Source organism: Aspergillus sydowii, assembly GCF_001890705.1.
Source record: "Aspergillus sydowii CBS 593.65 unplaced genomic scaffold ASPSYscaffold_4, whole genome shotgun sequence".
NCBI classification, from domain to species: Eukaryota; Fungi; Ascomycota; class Eurotiomycetes; order Eurotiales; family Aspergillaceae; genus Aspergillus; species Aspergillus sydowii.
Window position 1 is genome coordinate 1,898,024 of NW_024467862.1, and position 21,426 is coordinate 1,919,449.

The following is a 21,426-nucleotide window of genomic DNA, read 5'->3' on the forward strand; positions in this document are numbered from 1 at the left end:
TGAAAGACAGAAAGTGAAACGAAGTGAAGTGAGTCGATCACGAAGAAGTGTAAGCCTTGCCGCTGATGCTCAGGTCACTTCCACTGAGCAAATAACCATCGGCACACATATAGTAGGCGTAGCGAGCAACGCTATCCTGCTGGTCCAACCAGGGGATGACATCGCTCAAGAACTCTGTCGACTGGTCACTACCACCAGAGCCAGACATATCGGAGTTGAGAGCAAACTCGGTAACCCAGGTCTCGGCCAGGTTAAACTCATTGGCAAGGTCGGTGGCCTGTTGGACGAAGCTCTTGAAATCATCGGCAGACTCGCCGTACCAGTGCACCGCCAGGGCATTGATGTTGCAGTCCGTGCATAAGTTGAGGAAGTTGCGCATCCAGTCGAGACCCATGTCATCACCGACGCCATTGGTAACAGCGGGCGAGACGAGCTTGGCCTGGCCGCTGAGCGGGGAGATGTACTCGCGGTAGTAGCTGGCGGCATCGGAGGAGGACATGGCGGCTTGGGAGTCCATGTCGGGCTCGTTGAAACCGAGGATGTGGCTGCTGCCGCTGTTGAGGAGGGTTTGGATGGCAGCAAACCAACCAGTGAACATCTTGGTACCCCAAAGCATGGGGACGAACTCAACATTGGAGGGAAGATCACCCATGGCGTACATGTTCCAGTCGTAGGCCCAGGAGACAGAGCCGCTGCCGGCAAGGGACTGGACGGTGGAGGCGTCGTTGTAGGCAGCACCGCGCTTAGAGGAGGACTGGCGCTTGGTGACGCGGGAGTGAGAGTGAAGGTGGCCGTGGGGGGCGGCAATGGCAGCAGTGGCCATGAGAGCGGTAGCAAGGTACTTGAAGGAGACCATCTTGAATGTTCTTTGGTTGTTTTTGGTAGAAAAAGATTGGGGAGAAACCGGTTCTCTTGAGTCTCGAAGACGAGAAAAGGAACGTGATAATGCCTTTCAGAAAAAGGAGAAAGGAATGACTATCCGTGCACGGCACAGGATGAAGATCGCGGCCAAAAGGCGAGAAGAAGAGAGAGACTGAAGATGGATTGACGATGCTTGAAGGAGAGAAGGAGACAGGATCGCCGGGGGGTTGGAGGAGATATAAAAGTGTAGTACAGAACGGGCCCACTCCCCACCACCAAGGGGGAGTGAAACGCAGTCTGGTCAATCATAGAAGTGCGTTGCCTCTTTTCACTCAGGCACATGATATTATTTGCTCTTGACTTTCTTTTTTCTGGTCGGTGCCACAGGGCAGCAGGCGCCTGGGTACGGCGATGGACCAGAGCCGTGGGCGTCAGCGAGTGGAGACTGAAGATGCGATGCTGACGAGGCCGATTATTCGATGAATCGATTCCTTGTCCACAGGAACAGCGGTGTCACATAATAATGGGGACAACGAAGGAGGCAAGCGAGGGGTGTTCATTATCCCCATTGACGTCGGAGGCAGCCGTTGTCAACAACAGTTCATGTTCATTGTTCTACATTTAATTCTGAAACAGACTGTCTGCTCTGTCACGAATACAATGCCAGCGACCGTTCAGTGCAAAGGACGCTAAGAGGCCAAGCGTTTGCACTGTTAGAAAGCGATCTTACAATTGTTGTGCCGGTCCCACTGTCTGATGGCCAGAACTCTGCCGATCCACCTCCTTCCCTGCACACAACGCTGGGCTTTTCCACATGTGGCCCGTCTGTCAATATCCCAATTGCCGTCGATTCTTCGCTTATTGTCTTTATTCAATAATACCCGTCAATTCTATTCATATCCTCAGCCACAGCAGATTGTGGCCAGCGCCTGTTTTTGTTGTGCTGCTACGACTGGTCGAGACCACAGGCGGCCCATTCATCGCCATCTGAAACGCACTAAAATCAGCCATCAGCGCATCTTCTTGCTTGTTCCTGCAGCATGACGTGGTCAGCACTTCCTTCCTTGTCCATCACTGCGATCAATGCGCGGTTTCTGTACTGACTTGAGCAGTTCTTGGGTCTTCCGACCAGTTCTTGGGAGGTCTCTACGCGCCGGACACACCACACACCAATGTAAAGAACTGGCTGCCCGTCTACCTAGGAACACACTGTTTGGGTTCCACTCCACCGTGAACTCCCAGGGTGTCCAGTAGTGGGACGGCTATACTCACGACTTGACTGGAGCAGAGTCCGGGTTCATCCCCCGGCCCGCTGAGTGATTCCTGCCTATCCGCTGGTCGACGGTCAGTCAAACTCTGCAGGTGCCAGCCAGGATCCGGTCTGTTGGTCGTCGTGGAGTTCTGGCCATGGCTCGACTAGTCGATTGCCATGCAGGTACCCCACTGGCACTCTTGTGACTGGGGCCACTGGTCACTTCAACCTCCGAGAATGTGGCTCACCAACTGATGGAGATTGCTGGCACGAGGCCGCCTCCCTAACCAGGGTCGGAGCCGGTCCACGTCGCTGTCTCCTAGGTTAGGCAGTCCATGGTCCATGAGCTGTTGAACTCTCGGCATAGAGTTTGGTCGATGCTGGCTGCCCAAAAGTAAGGTTTGGCGTGGACGAACAGGTGGCCCTTATGAAATTATGCTGTGCGTTCAACATCAAAGAGGCACACAGTGCTTGAAGGACTGTAAAAAGATTGTAAGGTGGTGACATTAGCTACTAAACTGCGATAGAGCATGATGATAGCGGCCGCGGAGAGGGGGGTTGATGATGAGGAGGCGAGGAAACTGCCAGCCCGGCGCTCTTTCCCTACAGCAACAGCCTGTGCATGTCGTCATTCACCCTGCTGGGAAGGTGCTACCCAGTCAACGCACAGTTGAAGAAGGAGCAATGGATGAGGTGGTTACCCAGTCTGGTCGCCGTCTCTATCAGGCCTGTGAATCCTTCTGGGTCATCATCGACACCTCCATTGGCCATCGGCATTCTTTTACAGTGGCGTTCCATCATCGAAATACTACGGCGAATCTTTTTGATTCGGTTCAAAGTATCGTCTCGACGTGGTTGGGCGGATAGAAAGCCCTGATGTAAGCTCACGCCTGAAGAGCACACCGTTTTTACCCGAGTTACCTTCTCTTGCTGCAGCCGGATCTTGGTGGAGACTCTACAGATAATAATATGGAAGTGGCAAGTACTCAGAGCTGCCATTTGAGATGGGCAAGCGGAGAATGCCTTCTCCGGTAAACTAAGCTATACAAACTAAGTTAGGTCAAACTGTGATGCCCCTGCTCAGTGTCTGACCAAACTGGGAGTGGCCTCGTCGAACCATGGCATTTCTAAGGGGGAAGACGGGCAAGGTAAAGATAAAACAGCGGGTGAAATTCGATGACAACAAGCTCACGCCAGTTGTACCCCAAGTCCTTGCATATGTCACTCCCGGATAGCCATGCTCGTAGTTTGGCTATATTCGAATGTAGGATTCCGTGGCATTTGAGTACACCGTCTTATTACCATGCTTGTCATGAGCCGTCTAAAAGATGATGCCTGCTTCCGTGATCTGCCGAAAAGATGGTTTGTTCTCGGGTGAGACCAAGTCCGTTAATGTCTACAGGGAGCGGGTTTCATTTCTCTGCCTGTAAGAGCGATGCTGCGCTTCTGCCCAATCCCCTCAGGAATCCAAAGGGCGCTGTCACTGTAGACCACGCCGTAGGCCCCTAGGGAGTCCTCCACCGAGCACGGTTGACCAAAGTGGTCTTGCGCATCCAGGTTAAATTTACCTTGAGATAGGCCGCGTACCTGCGGGGTTGTCTCACCTGTACGCTTTTCGCGAAGGATATGGCAAAGACGCTAGGAACGGTAATACATGCGATCAAAAGGAGGATCGTGTCAAACAATGAGTTCCCAGCCACAATCGAAGGATCAATGTTACTGGGATCCATGGTGCTGCAACCGGGAGTAGCCCGGCACTGGTCATTAAATGATAAACTGAAGCCTCCACAAAGGACCGATGAGGCCTAATTTATTGATAGAGCGGATCAAGTAGGGCTCCCGGGAGACGGAAATGACGCGGACAGTCTTATTCTTACTGGTCTCGATCCTCTCCAAGAGCGTTTTGTTGAGGATGACTATAGTCACCACTTCTACTACCATGGGCATGTCCATGAAAGTACCAGTATCGGCTGTGCAGTATCCATCCATATAGTCTGCCAGTAAAAGACAAAGAATTCAGTCGTCCCACTTACAAGCGTCTTCCAGAAGGCGATATAATAGGTAGAAGTCAGAGGAGAACCACCCATTGACCAGGGGAAAGTCATCATCACTCTCCACTATCCGTGACTTGAGCCGTTGATATGATTGTGCTGCACAGCCGATCATGTTCTTGTCGGCCTCTGTAGTGTACTCTGCCACCAAGTTGTCGAAAGACCTTTCCTTGGTGGAAGATCCGAGAGCAATATCAGGGAATAACAAATCCCGGAGTAAAGAGAGTTAAGAGAAGAAGGAAATATGAAACTCCAGCGGAGATCCAGGGGCTTTTTATAGGCGATTTGGCCGGATTGCCAATGAAGCAAGTGGTGTGTAGTAAAGGACATTTACCTCGAAGAATGAATTAGGGCTGGACGGGGCGTTGCTTATTTCTAGGGATGAATATTGATATGAATCAACTATATAATCTGCAATTGCGTACTATATTCCAACGATGGCAGCCTCACATACCTTCGGCAACCTGGGTCTTTGAAATTGTGAACGTCTGGGTAGAGGAACCGAAGGTAGAGAACGCTTTGCTTATATGACAGTAGCCACAGGTCAAGGCCCTCAAGATCTGAAGCTCGGTCGCAGCGTACTTTGAGGTAGAAACGAACACTAGACCTAGTCTATGATTTAGTTACGAGTACTGACTGTACTTGGTGTTCGACTACAAATTGCTTCCCAGTTGAGTATAGATTGTATAACAACCTACATTAGCAGCAAGATGAAGCCGCAATCACAATTGGCCATAACTGGTGCCAGTGACAACTCTGTGGCTTGTCTATGTGACATCCGCTTGGGTTTGAAATGGTATCAGTAGGTAGAATACATCGATCATCATTTCTTCCGCCCCTCCATCACGCTCAGCACATCAGACGCGCTGTCCTTGTCCCCCTTCTTCTTCTTGGGCCCGCGCTTCCTCTTCGTCCCACCACGCGGTTCCACGAGCAAGGCTTCCTCGTCTTCGTCATCATCATTACGACTGCCGCCGAATCCCATGTCCATGTCCATTGCATCGAGTGCTTCTCGGCGTTGCGCCTCCTCAATAAACTTCCTGCGTCGGAGGAGCGTTTCTTTGTCGACGCCCTCTTCCTCGGGGTTATCCTCTGCAGCTCCCGCCTGTCGTAGAAAAGCGGCTCTTTTCAGGGCAGCAAGGAGAGAAGGATCTCTAGTTAGCGGGTTTGCACGGTCACTCTCCACACTCTCCTCTTGCTCAGTGGTGGTTGTGGCGAAGTAGTTCCGTGGTTTGGCAGCTGGAGGTTCGCTCGTTGCCTCCTTCTTGGGTTCCTGTGGTACCTTCGTTGCCACTTCGCCATCTTCTTCTGAGTCGGATGAATCCTCGTCGGACTCTGCGTCACCCAGAGGATTGTAGTCAGCTCCCACTCCCGCGAAAATGTCGTCGTCTTCTTCATCCTCTTCCTCCTTCTGGGCGGCCTTGTTCCTAGCGGCAATTTCAGCTGGAACTTCCATCCCGAGTGGCTTTGCCTCCTTATCAGGGACAGCAACGCCAACTGTGGGAGGTGCCGTCATCCCAGGCTTGTCCAGCCATCTTGTTTTTCTCTTCGTCTTGCCTTCTGCATCTGTAATAAGGAGAACTTCTCTGCGACGCCCGTTTTCATCCTGCTCAATAAACCGTTTCTTCTCGACTTTGGAGTCCCCGATCTTCTTGAACCGGGCACCCAGGGCCGGCTCTTGGGGCGTCTCCTCCGCAGAAGCAGCGGCCGCCCGACTCGCCTTTAACTCTCTTAATATATCATCTCGTGTCTTTTTCTGGCTCGGAACTGGCGGCGCAGCCATACTCCCTTTCTTCTTCTCCTTCTCCTTCGGTGCAGAAGGAAGTGCCCCGTCCGCATTGTCTTCAAAAACCTTGTCAAACTCCTCGTCCACGTCTACCTCCTCACCCTCGCCCTCGCCTTCACCCTCATCAGCCGACTTCCCATCCCCTTGCGCTTCAGACTCGTCCTTTTCCACCTTTTCGATATCCTCTCCAGCCCTAACCTTCTTCAACAGGTCCCAATCTAGCCCTTTCACCATATGTGTACTCCCCAAATCCCCTCCGACACCCAACTCCTTGCGTAGTCTCGTAAACGTCCCTTCATCGATAAGACCCTTCTTGAACTTTTCCTCCAACTCCTTCAACTTTTGCTCGTTCGCGCTCTTGCGTTCTTCCTCCTCGCTCTCCCGTAATCGCGCTGCAGCCCGATCCTCATAACCTGCAGGTAATTTTGTCCCTTTTGGCGCAGCAGACGATTTGAATTTCTTCGATGGGTGCGGGTTCTGTCCGTCGCGACGATACTCAGCTAGTTGGTGTGCGAAGTTGGGGGCCGTTAGGTTGCGGCTGTATAACAGAACAACGATTCGTTAGCTTTTCGTTAAATTATAATTCGATCGACCATGGTCAAAGAAAATAGGAGAGGAAACATACGGAGTCATGGGAATACTCGACCGCATCCTTGAACCTAGCGTCGCTGGGGCTCGTGTTTGCCCACCGCTACTACCGCGCTTCGGTGAGGCATTATCGCCTGTTGGAGAGTGGCCCGTCTGGCTGGCGCCCTTGGGTTTTGAGGCTTGATCGTTGTCGAAGAGGAGACGGCGGAACTGTTCGTTGTTCATGGTGGTGAGGCACCTAGGAATAGGATTTTGCGGGGGCGAGCTTATAAAGTTTAGGGGTTGTATCGGGGTATAGTTTAAAAAAAAAATCTCTGCATCAATGTTTCAATTATCCATCCTGAGAAATAGGGGTTTGATGTGGTTTTGTGGTGGGATGGAAGGGCCGGTGTTTGGTTTCAAGATTGAAGCTGTCGCGCGATCGAGCAAAATTGCGGAGGACTACCGATAGGTACGGTACGGTAAAAGCGGCGGCGACGTCAGCGGTCATTCCCGCCGGTCTACCCAGCACTTATTTCAAGTCTTTAAACCAACTCCGAGATAGATTTTTAGGAAACCCGAGTTTATTGCGGAATATGTATAATAAATTCGGAGTACCATGATGCTGATACTACAGGGGCAGGAAAATGATTAAATACTCTTGGGTCCACATATATATTTATTTAGTTCGAACTCCATCTTTAATTCTCCATACAGGAATTTAAGATATTTTTACGACGCATTTAAAGCCTACAAACAAGTAATAGCGAAAGAAATCATTTCATATTCAATTTGAGTTGCGAAAAAATACAAGTTGCATAACTGATCCTCAGTCCCGGCAGTGAAAGAGCGACTGGGACTGTCGTTGAGAAGACTAAATAATAGTCTACTCAGCACACTGGGCCTTACGCTCATCAAAGACCCGAAGTGCTTCCTCAGCAGCCTTGACACCACTGAGAACCATGGCACCGAAAGTAGGGCCCATGCGGTTGAAGCCGTCAATTTCAGACAGCTCCATTCCGCCAATGATGAGACCCTTGGCCACCTCACGGGTGTTCTTGACGATCGCGTCCTCGGCGGTGTTCATGTCCAGACCACGCATACCACCGAGCTTGTCGATGGTAGACATGGAGACGAGTCGCTTGGCCGAGAAGGCACCGAAGGGACCGTCGTGGCCAGTGGTACTGATGATAACAGGGGCGTTGATGGTGTTGGGGTCCATGCACGAGTGGTCGTCGTGGTGGAGGGTGACGAGGGTCCAGTTGGTAACCACACCAGCGATTTGGACTTCCTGTGCACTTCCGCTGGGGGCGGGGCGGGTCACCAGGTCCTCAACACAGGTGGCGTTGAAGAGCTTGACGTTGGGGAACTGAAGGACCTTAGAGAGCAATGTCGACGTGAAGAGCGATGCGTGCTTGACGACGACATAGTTGGGCATCTCGGGGTCCTCTTCATAGGGCACACCCAATTCGTTCAGGAAGAGCTCTGCAGGACGACGCATGACCATCGCGGAGAAGAGCTGGCCACCCAACCAAGCGCCACCACCTGAAGTTGTATGAGTACGATATACCACCGCTCAGGGCGCTCGAACTAACCTGGAGAGACGGATGCCTCAATGATGGCAATCTTCAAATCAGGGCGAGCCTTGGCCAAGACGTACGCAGTACTGAGACCGCATGAACCAGCGCCGACGATAACGACATCGCTCTCGGCATACCGGTCCAGGTCTTGGAAGTAGCGCCGGGTCATGGCGCGGGAGACCTGGCTTTCGCGGATGGGTGCAAACTTGAAGTCGTCCCATTTGCCGCCAAAGTGGTCAAGCAGCTTGGTCTTGGAGACGCCATCGGCGGTGGTAGTCTCAGGGACCACAACCTTGCCCTTGATGCCGGTGGGAGCGACAGTAGGCTCGAAGATAGCAGCTGGGGGAGACATTTTGTTTTTCAAGTGCGAGACTATAAATTGTTAGCCATTCCATCAACCGGGGCAAAGTTTAAGGGAAGGCATGATCCTTTCGCTGGTATTGTCCAGATCAAGTTTTGACCGTATAATCTCAGAACGAACCCATCCCTTTGCAAGTCCTCTTCCTCGGCTGGAGTGAAACCAGCATCACCGAGAAGAAAAAAGGGTTATGCTAGGATGGGAACGAACACCGGCCCACGCCCAGAATTTACCTGAGATACCTTGATCGTCTGATTTAATGCCCAGCCAAAGGCATTTCATGACTTCCGCGTTGACGACCCAGAAGGGTCGACGGGTGTGGTTGTTTACATTGTACGGTGGAAGTTATTCCCTGTTCAAATTGTTAGCCTATTCCATAACGGCCAATCCCATCTGAGAGAGGAGGACTTGTTCGAGATGGATAGATCGATGAGATTCACTGATGGATTGTGATGATAGAAGGGAGAGCAAAAAAAAGAGGACATGGCGGGGTAGGAGGGGTAGTTTAAATAGTGACTCTCACCTGACATTACCATTAGTACAACTGACAGCTTGGTTGATCTTCTCTCCGAAACCGCCCGGAACGCTTCTCGGTGAGTCAACAGATGAAGTCACTGTGGCTCTCTCCGAGAACTTTGTATGGTCTGCTAAGAAGTCTAGGTTGTCTAACAAACGACCACGTCCAACCGGACCCCATACGCCCGGACCCAGCTCTTCTTCTTCCCGGCTTTCTCGACCTTCTCCACCCGCTCCCGCAACCAGTGCTCTGTGATTCCCGACGTCGAAGCTGTGTCTCGATTCCATTGGACTTTGAGTCGCAGCAAATCGCGTTTCTCCTTCTTTTTGATGACATGATCCCACTCGGTCGCCAGCTGTACCCTCCAGTGTGTCTCCGACACGCGGCCCGCTGGATATACTTCTCCAATTAAAAACGCGACCCGGCCGAGATATTGACACCACCATGCTTCTTGTGCGGAGACACAATGCATCAGGTTCTTTTGGTACGCCTCTCCCATTGGTGCCAGGTCCCCTGCCCAGCGTTCGGCGAGTATAAGCGCCATCATCGCACGCTCGGCGTGGGATATGCTGTTGGTGGACGCCAGTAATCCTGTGGTTGTACTGTGTAAAGCGGCTGCAGTACGAGACTCTCTCGGCACCCGAGAATGAGCAAAGAGGGTGTTGGAGATGGCAGTAAGAAATTGTGGGGATAAAGACGAAGGTGGGTGGGATGACTCAATCAAAGATGCGTTCTCCGGCAACGCGGATAGAAGCAGCCTTTTGATGTTATCCGCGGACGAAGGTGCATACTGCATAGTCGCAGCTAGGATAGGATCTTGAGCACGGATTTCCTGTGGGAGTTTGTCAAACAGAAAGCCTTCACGGACACCTCCCTGACAGAACTGGATATGTGTAATTGCTGGCAGGGCATCCATGAGCACGTCTATCAACGTAGCAACGGCCGGAACCTGCGATGCACGGCGTTTTGATACCCCAAATATCTTCCCTGAATCTGATACTTCATGTAAAACGGCTGCAGTGTTGTGGAAATCCTCCCTCTTGGCCCGAAACCCGTTGATGATCGGAATCGGGTACGGGCTAACCTCAGCCTGCTTCATCAAGACATACCCCCAACCTCTAAACCCCCCGCCACAAAGATAGAGGTCAACCCTCCCCTCCGCCTTGCTACTCCCTATCAGAGACTGCGGGATTTCAAGCTCCTGATAAGCCTTCCGGAAATTCTCCTTCATCTCCTCCCTCAATGCCTTCTCAGCCTTCTTCCCTGCAACCTTAGCCTGCTCTAGCCTTGCACTCAACGCCGCAGCCCCGTATGGAAAACTAAAAGACCCCTTGGGACAAGTAGTCACAACTCCATCCTTAGCAATCACCCACGTAATCTGCGTACTCCCACCACCCAAATCCATCGCCAGTCCAGCAACAGCGCGCGAGCTACTCGCAATCCCCAACGCGCCAATCCGCCCCTCGTCCTCTTTCGATAGAAGGCGCACCTCCCAACCAGTCTGCTCTTTTATCCGGGCCCTGAAGGCCTCAGAATTCGGCGCTGTACGCGTTGCTTCGGTGGCAAGCACATAGACATTGCCTGGTGGGACCTGGAAGTCCTCGCATACTCCCTGGAATCGAACGAGTCGCTCCACGACTTCCTCGACGATCTCAGTTGGGATTGGGAGTCTGGTACCGCTGCCGCCGGAGAACTGCGCGTCGTATAGAGAGATCCCAGCCCGGTCTTGGTAGACTGTTGGCATTATTCGGGCAGTTGGTGGAGAAGTGTCGGTGATGGAAAATCGGATGCCGTTGCTGCAAATTGTTAGTTTTGGTTCTGTTGAATCAAGGATTCGACTCGTGTGGTGTTGACTGGGAATTATTGACATACCTCCCCATGTCCACAATGCCGTAGAGGTGGGCATTGTCTCCAGATTGGGCCATCCTGGGTAAATGGCGTCGCTTGATTATCTCAAGTTTGTAGAACCTGGTAAATAGAGTCTTCAATATTTGCTTTTAGGGCATGGATGCTTCAGCGTCTTGGTTTTCTAGGTAGAATGATATCGGGGCTTGCGGTGGAAAACTTAAAGGTGGGGTGGCCTTTTTGGGAGTGGAAGTGCCGTTATTGCTGAATCACTTTGGGGGTTTGTCTGGTTCAGATCAGGGACACTCCACCGTGTATGTAGTCTTGGTATTTTTGGAACCAATTTTTTACAATAAGACAGCATGAAGAAGAGTGCATCTACAAAATATGTAATCGCTGTGTTGACTGCTAAGACAACGGATTCATTAGTCATGGATTTAGACTCATCAACTAGTTAACTATATTTCACCTCGTTGATGGCCCAGCACGGCTACAAAACATATCTAAAACTGGCACCATAATTTTCCTCTCCCACTGCATGTCCCTTATCCTTCGCTGTAGATTCGTTTTGTGGGCCATGTTGCCTGTCCAAACGTTTGTTCTCCCAAACTAAGAGGGACCGCAAAGACAGGGCGAGAATGGCGTTGAAAAACATGAATGCGGCGCAGATGGACTGGCCACGAATATAGCGTGGGCCGTCAGTGTCGGGAAACACATTTGTTCCTAGAAAAGGTCCACACTGCCCGATTAGGTTGAGAATGACGATTCCCATTCCACGACGGCTGTCAGAGCCTTGGTTATCTAAAATTGGGAGTTAGTAAGTTTTGGAGAGGATTGTAGGAGCAACATACTAAGAACCCAAGGAAGGATATTTGCGATGCACGGGAAGACTCCTGCAGCTGCTAGGAACACGCCAAAGTAGCGGACGCCGACGGATGTGCAACCTGCGAGCAGGGCGTATCCCACAGTAGCCACCAAAGAAAAGAGAATAATTGTCAGACCTCGTTGTTGAAGTCGGTCAGAAAGCCATGTAGTCAGGATACTTAAGAGGAATGAAACGAAGAACGGCGGCGCTGTAAGGCCCTGAGCATCGACTGCCTCGAACCCCATATCCTCCAGAATTGTAGGGAGAAATACAGGGAGCGAGGAGAAGCTCACGTTGCAGCTGAAGTACATGAGCTGGAGAGAAGTGGCGTTAGTTAAGCCATACTCTGCGCCAAGGGCTATAACAATCACATACCGCCGTAATCCAGGGTTTCACGTCTAACAATGTCTTTGCGAGCTCTTTCCAGTCAACTCCACCCACGCGCTCAGCCTCACCACTGCGACGGAGGCTTCGAGCCCTCGCAATGTCCTTTTCCTCCTCATTTAGAAACCGCGCAGAAGACGGGTGGTCTGGAAGATAAAAATAGGCGAGGCCAGCAGCCAAAAGTGACGGGGCACCTTCAACTAAGAACAATAGCCTCCAATTGGCCAACTTGGAGTGACCTGATGTGATGCCGTAGGCCAAGGCTCCCGCAAACGTGTTACTCAAAGGTGCCGCGCTTACAAAAAGGCCACAACGTAACCCCAATTCCCGACGGCCATAAAAGAAGGATAGAAGGTAGGGGGACCCGGGCCCAAAGGCTGCCTCTGCTGCACCAATGATGAAGCGCAGGGCCATTAATCCAGCCCAGTTCTGTGCAGCCGCCTGGCATGTTGCAGCAATGCCCCTGGTTAACCGTTAGAAGAGCTTGAGGGACACCTCGAAGTCGTGTGGTCTCTGACTCACCAAGTCAAAGCAGTGATGGCAGCCCATCGGTGTGGTGGCATGAGTTTCCACATTAAGGCAAGAGGCTCGAACAATACGTAAGCTATATAGAATATCGTCAGAAGCCATGGATACATGTTTCCATTGATATTCAAGTCCTCTTCCATCCCAGCAATTTTCGCATTTCTGTAGGAAGTCAACGCCTGATTCGGAGGGAATGAATTGAAGGAGTGACTATATGACTTACCCGATGTTACTTCGGTCCAGGAGGGCAAGAAGATCTGAAAGAAGCACATGGGTTAGAGCCGATCATACCAACTAACAGCGCAGCCACCATGATAATGAAGCCTTACACAAAAAGCCCAGAAGAGTGGGAACACGCAAATCCAGTTTCCGCACTACCCGAGCCTCAAGCTCGGGGTCGATAGCAATCCGTGGGGAGTGCATCTGGGGTAGCGCAGTGTGGGATTCATTCGCGTAGCCAGTTAGTTCTTTCTCCGGGTCCGAGATTTGTTTGTTTGGTGTGAGATCATTCGGCATAGAGTCATTGTGCGTATCATTTTTGGGTTCGGTCACATCGCCGCTGTCAGCTGCATGCTTCTTCCCGAAAAACCGCATGGTGGGCTGAGTGAATGAGAAATTGACGAGCTGGAGGACGTGGAGGAAAATCTGCGAGGAGCAAACGAGACTCTTATAAGTGCACTCGCAGCAACGGAGGATTTCCTTCCCGGCGCGGATTGGGTGTGATCTACACACCAAAACCACATCCCATCGGCCATTCACCGACGGCCAGAGCGCTCGAGCTGGGTCGAGCTCAACCCACGGGTGACGCCATTATTGCAAAGGCGGGGAAAGGGGATACAAAGAACTTTCACAAAAAGAAAGCTCTCGCCGGTTGTCAAAGCCCTCGCAGGACACTCAGGAATAGAGAAGGGCGAATAACGATGGAGTATACGTGCAAAACTTGCGAAGTGATCTTCGGGAAAACTCTGGGCGTCCCCGGGAGTTGGAGAACAAGCCAATCACCACGGGAGCGTCAAAGCTTGGAGAAAGCCTAGGTCCGACAGCGGAAGTGGATGAAACGTCGCTTCATGTCAGGGCAAAGACAGAAGGCTGGGATGCAGGGGAGACTGAGACTCTGCAAAGGCCCTTGCCTCTGAGAAGGATTGTCGCGAACTCCCAGCATGCAAGAGTGAGGAGATAAAGTTGGAGTATCATCGACCTCGGGCAGAATGCAATGGCTGGGGGAACCCAGTGAGGATTCGGGCTAAGCATCAGGTTACCCGCTTTGAACCCAGGCTCGCGGGTAGATATTCCTGCCTGAACTATGAGGCGTCGAGATCCCGTGGCGCAGGCTTCCGTCAGCCACTGTGGCTTGCTAAGGAAACCTCACCTCAAATTTCCGCCTCGCGTTCGCGGTCGCTCCAAGCAGCCAGTACTGCCTCTGCTCAGCTCCCCGGGAAAATCCACCCTCCGTCTCGAAATACCATCTCAGCCCTCGTGGCTCTTTTCTGGCATAGATTCGCGATCGAATTGTTTCCCTTGATCATAAGCCATTGCGCTTCCAGGTCACAATGGATGACCCTGCCAGTCGCGTCCCCGGGCAATTGGTATAGCCTCAACTAAGCTCCATCGTGCTCTCTTGAACCGTTCGCTGATGATGGATTCGTTACAATTAACAGCTGCCCCATATGCATCTCGTGTCGCGCAATCGCTACCCGCTGATGCATATGATGCCCACCGAAACCGTCGTCGAATATCTCCTCTCCGCGCCCAAGATAGTCCGTGAAGCACAACCGATGCACTGGACGTTCCTGGACGGCCCACAAGATGGCACCGTTATGCTTACATGGCAACCTCTGAACCACCTGGGGACCAACTTCGCGAGCGATGGTTATGTTTGGGCCGACGCTGAGCAGGCATTTACCTTTGAGGCTCGAGGTTACGTATGTTTCTTCTTCCTTTTCGCTAGCCGGCATAGCCACTGGCATTGATGCTAATATTTGCGCGCCAGGTTGTGGAAATGTGGCTGCACCGTAGTGGTTATCACCCTCCCAACGAGTCGCTTGCAATTCATTCTCGCAGACGATACCGGCTCCTACCAACTAAAGTCCCAAACCCCAACGTGCCTCCACCTGATCCTTCGCTATGGATCGTACACTATTCCCGATCGCCTCCTACGGATCACATTCCCGCAAACAGAATCCCAGTCCTCCCTCAAATTCAAGGCATGCTGGCTCAGCGTCGGTTCCTGCAGAGCCAGGGTATACTGGCGCGCAAGGACTTCATGTTGCATGACCGGAATAACTGGCCCGCGATTGGATTACCGCCCCAAATGGGTGCTCAGCAGGGCTACCAGCAACCCCAGGCGCAATTTCCGAGTGCAATGGCCGGGCGGCAGCCATTTTACCCGCAGCCCGGTCAAGGTGTGCAGCCTCCTGCTGGTCCAGCCCAGGCAAAAGCGCCGCGTGGGCATAGCGCTTCATCGGCGGCGGTTAATGCGGCCACCGCCGATTTTGCCTTGGAAGACGAAGACGTGTCCGCGGGCGACATCATGGACCTGCTTACCCCTCGTGAAGTGAGCAAAATGAGGTACCAGCAACACCATGAATGGATGGAAGAAGTTTTGGCCTCGCCCTACGCTATCAGTCAAATCACTCCGGTATCCTTGGGCTTAGGTAGAAAAGGAGAGCTCGAATCGTTAACTACAGGATTCTTCGATGCACCTGTCGGCCCTGCCAACGGAGAGTCGACAGACGGCAACGAAGCAAAGCAAGCGACCAAACTGGAGCCGGAGAGAGCTGAAGAGTTTGCCGATCGCGTTGCTAAGAAGGTCGCAGATATGACAGCGGAGATTGAAAAATTGAAGAAGCGACACGCGCGACGGATGGAGAAGTTCAACCGTACTTCTCTACTAAAAGACGCCGAAACTCGGTTGCGCGATGCTGCGTCCGACCCAGCAGACACTGGTTCAGAGGTCTGGAGGCTGGAAGGCCGTATCGAAATACCTACTGATGAGGATAATGTGCCTCTTGCGCCGATAGAGCACAAGGCCAAATACAAGGTTGGCGATATCGTCAAGGAGGTAGAAGACAAATGGCAGAAGCAAATTGTACCAGAGCCAAGGGTCTCCTGTATCGAAAAGGGTGGTCTGCTGGAAAAGATCGAACCGGAGCAGAAGACAACAGAAGCTGATGTCGATATGGATCATGGGGACACCAACCTGCTTGACCAGTTCACTACTCAAGGCCAACCGCTCGCTACGACAGCCCCAGCTATATCTGTCGCACAGCCAGCGGTGGGCATCACACAGCAGGACCAATCTTTGGCAGGTTTAGATATTGATATGGACCTTGGAAACATTCAACCCACAGGCACCGCCTCGGGCGAGACTGGTGACTGGGTCATGGTGAACGACAAAAAGGACGACACTCCTGGTAGCGGAATTCAGGGTCTAACGCCTGGAAATACAGGCGCAGACACCGGTCTCGATGGTGCAAACTTCGATTTCACCAACATGGACAGTGCCGGCGACGCGCTCGCTGCGTACACCGAGCAGAATGATGGTCTGGATCTCCCTGATTTGGAAAACTCTGCCTTTGGAGACGCATTCCACGCATCAGATAACGAAAACACGCACCATCATGATGCCGACGACATGTCCTGATGCGGGGTGTTGGATATCTTTTATTTTCTTTAATCAGTCGTGGTTATGTTTTATTAGTACAGTGGGTGTTGGATTCGGCCATTTTGCGGCGCGGGCTTTTTCTTTCAAGGTTTTCTTCTTATTAGGTAGCCCCTTCGCATAGAGAAGGGCAGGCAGATAAAATTTATTGACATCACATCGCCTATCTTTATTACATATTTTCATGCAGCGGGCCTAACTCTCTCGATGAGCCTTATAAAGACCGTGCAGATGATCCTCAGCTTCGTCCGCAGGCATGCTTTTCAGCTGAACTTGCATCAGGCACTTTCGGGATCCGCCTCAGCTGGAAATATCATCGACAATAGAGCCAAGTAATTAATATCTATAAATGGTCTCAACCTGGTCAGGTTTCTTTCGGAGTGTGTTCGCATCGCCGAGCTGACCTGCGCCGGCTCGGGAGCCATCACCGGGAACGATCATCTGCCAGACAGACCTGCGCAGGTCAAATGATTCACCAACAAGCCTTGATTATATGAAGTCTTGCCTTGAGAATTTTATTTCTAGTGGACTTTTTGTTGTCGTTGCTTTGAGACTATATCAAACTCATGACGCAGTACTATCATTTCTTCTAAACACTGAATGAAGCATACATAGACGCAGATATGTGCTTCTCCGATAATGACGACGAAGACTGCCGCTCTGTCCGAGTGACAGAATATCGCTCTCATCCTCTCAGAGTGCCTTTCCCACCGCGGCATCGTCCAAGTTGTCCATCTCCTCCGCCTATGGTACATTGTCCTAATACATCAACGGCCATCATCTACCCGCCTCATCACTATGACTCCTCCCCACACTGTAGACCGCCGCATTCTCCGCGGGCTTCCTACACTGTTACTAGGAGGCGCGTTCGTATCCGACGCGAAACAATATATCCTGTTGGACGAATGACGCTCTTCTCTCGCGGCCACAGGGAGTGCCAACTAGAGTCGCCGAGACTAGTGGAGTACATAGAACCTGGACGACGGCGAAGAGCATGGGAAAACGGGGAGATCGAATATATACCCATCCGATAAGTTGCAATGTGTATAACAGCCAACAATAAGCTTCATAGCACAACGAATGGGAAGCATGGGTTTATTGTTCGCACCCCACGCGAGATCTATACATTACCCGAAAACGGGAACAAAAGCCCCCGGTACCGCCGCGGATTGGATACCATTACCCAGAATATCGTCGTCCCAGCGGAACATCCATCCGGAACATGAATCATCTGCTCATTTTGCGTTTTACAAACAGCAGAATGACCTCAGGATTCTGAGCTCGCCTCCTGACGTCACGAGCTATGCCCATGAGCTCAGCATAAAAGAGAGGGTGAATGGGTATGGAGGGCTCGGGCTTATATCCCTGCGTTAAGGAAGCTAAAGCACAATTGTTTCATAATTTATCAGTTTGGCCTTGACAAGTTTGATAATCCTAAGTACGACCTATTGAGGAAGGTGCAGCCCTACCAAAGCTTGCCCAAACCTTCCATCTACATGTGTAGTTTATTTTGTCGCTGAATTGATCTTACCACCACCACATCATAACCAAAAACAAATAACTTTCTTTGGCACACCACGGTCGCAAAGATGTATGGCCTCTGGGAGTAAACCTACAGCTAAGGTAGTAGCTAATTAGCACTCAGGAACCGAACTCTTTCCGGCAAAAGAAGAAGCACCGGCAGCACCGGCCGTAGCCGGTTCAACTTTGGGGGCATCCGCAGTCTTCAGCAGCCCTTGCTGAGCAAGAAGATGAACCGAGTGATCAAGAGCGAGAACTCGGCCGCCGCCGCTCATGAGTCGGCAGGCAGACAGCGCATCGCCATCGGAGAGCAGGTGTCCGATTGGGGCGAAACAACAGAAGACGAGGCCGTCTCGGACATCTCTGATAAGCTTGGCGTGCTGCTGGCGGAGATGGGAGAGGAGGAGGATGCTTTTGCTCAAAATCTTGATGAATATCGCACCGTCCTCAAGCATATTCGCGATACGGAGGGCTCTGTGCAGCCGACCCGTGACCAGCGAGCTAAGATTTCGGATGAGATCCAGCGCGTCAAGTTGAAGGATCCCAATAGCCACAAGATAGGGACTCTGGAGCAGGAGCTCGTGAGAGCCGAGGCTCAGAACCTTGTTGCTGAAGCACAGTTGGTTAATGTGGTAAGTGGTATTTCCTACCTAATGGACATTTCAGGATACTAATGGAGAGTGCCTTTACAGACCAGACAGAGATTCAAGGAGGCATACAGCATCCACCTGGCTGCTGTCATTGAGCGAAGCGAAAAGCAGGCTCTCCTTGCCCACCATGGTCGTCGTCTGCTAAACTGCATCGATGACACCTCTGTGGTCCCTGGAGACGAAGCAAGGGCGTACATGCATGGCGCCGAGGCCAAGCGCATAATTGAACAGGCCGAGCAAGATATACGCTCTTGGAGGATTCAAATGGAACCCGTCCACGTTGAAGACTCTGGAGCGCAAGCTCTCCCCACGGGAATCTCACCAACATCTTCTGGTCGTGGAGCCCCTGTGACAACCGCAACCGACTCGCAGGCCATAGAATCTCAGGGAGCAGAGACTCGTGAATTTGAGCCCCAGGCAATGGGTGCTACAATGGGAACTGGGGCAATGGAAACTCAGGCCATGGGTCCTCAGGCCGTGGAGTCTCAGGACATGAGACGTCGTGACATGGATTCTGAGGAGATGAGACGTCAAGAGATCCAGGCCCAAGAAATGAAACGCCAGGAGATAGCATCCCAAGAGATGAGACGCCGTGATATGGAAGCCGAGGAAATGAGACGTCAAGAGATTGAATCTCAAGAATTGCAACGTCAAGAGATGGAGGCCCAAGAGATGAGACGTCGTGAAATGGAAGCTGAGGCAATGCGACGTCAAGAGATGGAATCCCAAGAAGTTAGGCGCCGTGAGATGGAAGCTGAGGCAATGAGACGTCAAGAAATGGAATCCCGTGAGGCTGAGTATATGAAGGGAGAACCTGAAGACGTCCAGGCAGCAGATACTCAGGCAGAGGACACTTCTGCTTGGGAGGACTACTCCCAGGTTTCGCCTATAAATGCAGCACCTCGCGAAAGAGTCCATAGCATGGCTGCTCCAATGATGGATGCCGACGCCTTGGAGGCACGAAATGTTGCTGCTTCAGGAGCGGACCATGGTCTAAACAGAGGTAAGGAGATGGGCGGTGCTGGCTTGAAAGGCATGGGTGAGAAACAAAAGACTTCGGCCATGAATAACCAAGCGGTCAACGGCGGCATTTCGGATAACCCAGAGTTCACCTTCCGCCCAAAGAAGAGAGGAGACCACCTTGGGACTCCTCTAGATGCCCATGTGCAGCGTGTTGCAGTTCCCATTTAAAGGGGACACTGTTGTAATCAGAGGAATTGTTGCTGTGCCAATTCTCATATGCCAATTCTCATACTGTATTTATGCCCGTTAGTAATTGTTAATAGTTTGCTTGAATTGAGGTTACTGTATTGTTCCGAATCCAGAAAAGAAAAGTAGAAAAGCAGAAAAGTAGAAGAGCACTGTAAATTGTGCATGGATAATTTTATGCCTGAAGCCCAAGGCTCAAGCACGTGACCCAGGCTCCAAGGTGACGACGCGGGCGGCGGCCCTTTGGGAAGCTCCAGCGTCAGAAGCTCAGCTTGGAGCTCCATCTTCGTCCGACATCTCTTCGCCCTCCATCCTCCCTCTCGTTCATTCCGTGTACCATAACCTTACCAGAATAAATATCACCACCGCAGCCAGTCGCACATCATGGATCAATTAGTCCGCCAATACTCCAAGGCGCCGCATCAGAACGAGTTCTACTCGGAGCAAGAGCAGCATGATCTGACAGAGGGTCTGCCTCCTCTTTCTCTGAAATTCGCCCTTCCTCCGGTTTCAAACGTAAGCTCTATCATTTGGTTTTCGCTATAACGATGTGGAATGACTTCTGCTGGATTACGTTTGCTCACGAAGCAGCGGCGAGGCCAGCATCGCGGAGACTGACCTTTTTGCCGGCCGATTCTCGTGTATTGAGAACATTGACTAACACCGCTTCTCCTCCATTTAGCACTCTGCTTTCCTTCGTGCGATGACCGATGACCACTCGAACCCGAACTGCCCCATCAAACTCGCTCACGGAACAACAACGCTCGCATTCCGATTCCAGGGTGGAATTGTACGTCGCTCTAACCCGGTCAAAACGTTCTACTTATTACCAGATTTCCCGCTGACTGGCGTCAAATAGATTGTCTGCACAGATTCCAGAGCTACGGCCGGAAACTGGATTGCTAGTCAGACGGTGAAGAAGGTCATTCCGGTTTCGAGATTGAGCCGTGCAGAGGATAAGCCGGGCAACAATGACCCCGTTCCTGGTCTTCTGGGGACTATGGCTGGTGGTGCTGCAGTATGTGCATTGCTATTTTGTGGTTTTCCAGGAAGAGTGGTCATGCTGATATTTATTGCCTAGGATTGCCAATACTGGCTCAGATATCTGAGTCAACAATGCACACTACATGGTGAGTTGGGTCGCGCTCGGATATCGCATTGTTTGAGGCTGACTTGGAACAGAAATCCGCCACAAACGCCGCATCACAGTTGCCGCTGCCTCGAAGATCCTCGCTAATCTTACGTACGCCTACAAGGGATACGGTCTGAGCATGGGAACAATGTTGGCAGGAGTACGTACAGCATAAACACGATTCCAAATATTTCATTTTTGAAACACAAGTTAACTTGTTGCGATATAGGTGACACCGCAAGAAGGACCTGCTCTGTACTACATCGACTCCGACGGTACCCGCCTCCCCGGAAACCTATTCTGTGTTGGATCCGGTCAGACTTTCGCCTACGGTGTGCTCGACGCCAACTACCGGTACGATCTGACTGAGGAGGAGGCTCTTGAGCTCGGACGGAGGAGTATTCTTGCTGCCATGCACCGTGATGCCTACTCTGGTGGTTTCATCAACCTTTACCACGTGAAGGAAGAAGGATGGGTTCACCATGGCTTCGACGATATGAACCCGATATTCTGGAAGACGAAGTTGGAGAAGGGCGAATTCTCTAACGTTACATCGACGCTTACAACGAACTTCTAGAAACTGTTGCGTTAGATAGGGGATATTGTCCTTTGCGATTTCTTGTTCTCTAGGTATCCAATGAATTTTACCGACTCATGTCTGT

At 51.6% G+C, this 21,426-nt stretch overlaps 7 protein-coding genes across 7 annotated transcripts; 3 read left to right on the top strand and 4 right to left on the bottom strand.

The window, feature by feature from the left end:
• Positions 1 to 37: 37 nt before the first annotated feature.
• ASPSYDRAFT_150601 (glycoside hydrolase family 128 protein) lies at positions 38 to 856 on the bottom strand (the record flags this gene model as incomplete). Its single annotated transcript, XM_040842020.1, has 1 exon — positions 38 to 856. The coding sequence occupies one exon, from the start codon at positions 854 to 856 to the stop codon at positions 38 to 40; it is 819 nt and encodes a 272-aa protein (XP_040703824.1).
• A 3,987-nt stretch (positions 857 to 4,843) lies between these two features.
• ASPSYDRAFT_68060 (uncharacterized protein) lies at positions 4,844 to 7,035 on the bottom strand. Its single transcript, XM_040850421.1, has 2 exons — positions 6,576 to 7,035; positions 4,844 to 6,488 (listed from the first exon to the last, which is right to left on the bottom strand). Exons 1-2 carry the CDS (start codon positions 6,761 to 6,763, stop codon positions 4,988 to 4,990), a joined length of 1,689 nt encoding a protein of 562 aa, XP_040703825.1. The 5' UTR covers positions 6,764 to 7,035; the 3' UTR covers positions 4,844 to 4,987.
• Positions 7,036 to 7,403: 368 nt separating this feature from the next.
• thiA (thiamine thiazole synthase) lies at positions 7,404 to 8,449 on the bottom strand (the record flags this gene model as incomplete). The annotated part of the gene is made up of 2 exons (XM_040841958.1): positions 7,404 to 8,062; positions 8,113 to 8,449. The coding sequence occupies 2 exons, from the start codon at positions 8,447 to 8,449 to the stop codon at positions 7,404 to 7,406; spliced, it is 996 nt and encodes a 331-aa protein (XP_040703826.1).
• A 671-nt stretch (positions 8,450 to 9,120) lies between these two features.
• Positions 9,121 to 13,185, bottom strand: ASPSYDRAFT_148478 (putative MFS transporter; the record flags this gene model as incomplete). The annotated part of the gene is made up of 8 exons (XM_040841817.1): positions 9,121 to 10,768; positions 10,845 to 10,924; positions 11,353 to 11,618; positions 11,669 to 11,996; positions 12,058 to 12,529; positions 12,589 to 12,753; positions 12,815 to 12,848; positions 12,921 to 13,185. The coding sequence occupies 8 exons, from the start codon at positions 13,183 to 13,185 to the stop codon at positions 9,121 to 9,123; spliced, it is 3,258 nt and encodes a 1,085-aa protein (XP_040703827.1).
• A 478-nt stretch (positions 13,186 to 13,663) lies between these two features.
• ASPSYDRAFT_918419 (uncharacterized protein) lies at positions 13,664 to 16,251 on the top strand. The gene is made up of 3 exons (XM_040852559.1): positions 13,664 to 14,177; positions 14,250 to 14,513; positions 14,582 to 16,251. The coding sequence occupies exons 1-3, from the start codon at positions 14,142 to 14,144 to the stop codon at positions 16,232 to 16,234; spliced, it is 1,953 nt and encodes a 650-aa protein (XP_040703828.1). The 5' UTR covers positions 13,664 to 14,141; the 3' UTR covers positions 16,235 to 16,251.
• Positions 16,252 to 17,952: 1,701 nt separating this feature from the next.
• ASPSYDRAFT_123471 (uncharacterized protein) lies at positions 17,953 to 18,699 on the top strand (the record flags this gene model as incomplete). Its single annotated transcript, XM_040840436.1, has 2 exons — positions 17,953 to 18,405; positions 18,466 to 18,699. Coding segments are annotated over 2 exons (687 nt in total), but the record flags the coding sequence as incomplete, so codon positions are not given.
• A 1,317-nt stretch (positions 18,700 to 20,016) lies between these two features.
• On the top strand, positions 20,017 to 21,341 carry pre2 (proteasome core particle subunit beta 5; the record flags this gene model as incomplete). The annotated part of the gene is made up of 6 exons (XM_040852081.1): positions 20,017 to 20,148; positions 20,315 to 20,422; positions 20,492 to 20,650; positions 20,714 to 20,762; positions 20,815 to 20,924; positions 20,994 to 21,341. 6 exons carry the CDS (start codon positions 20,017 to 20,019, stop codon positions 21,339 to 21,341), a joined length of 906 nt encoding a protein of 301 aa, XP_040703830.1.
• Positions 21,342 to 21,426: the final 85 nt, after the last annotated feature.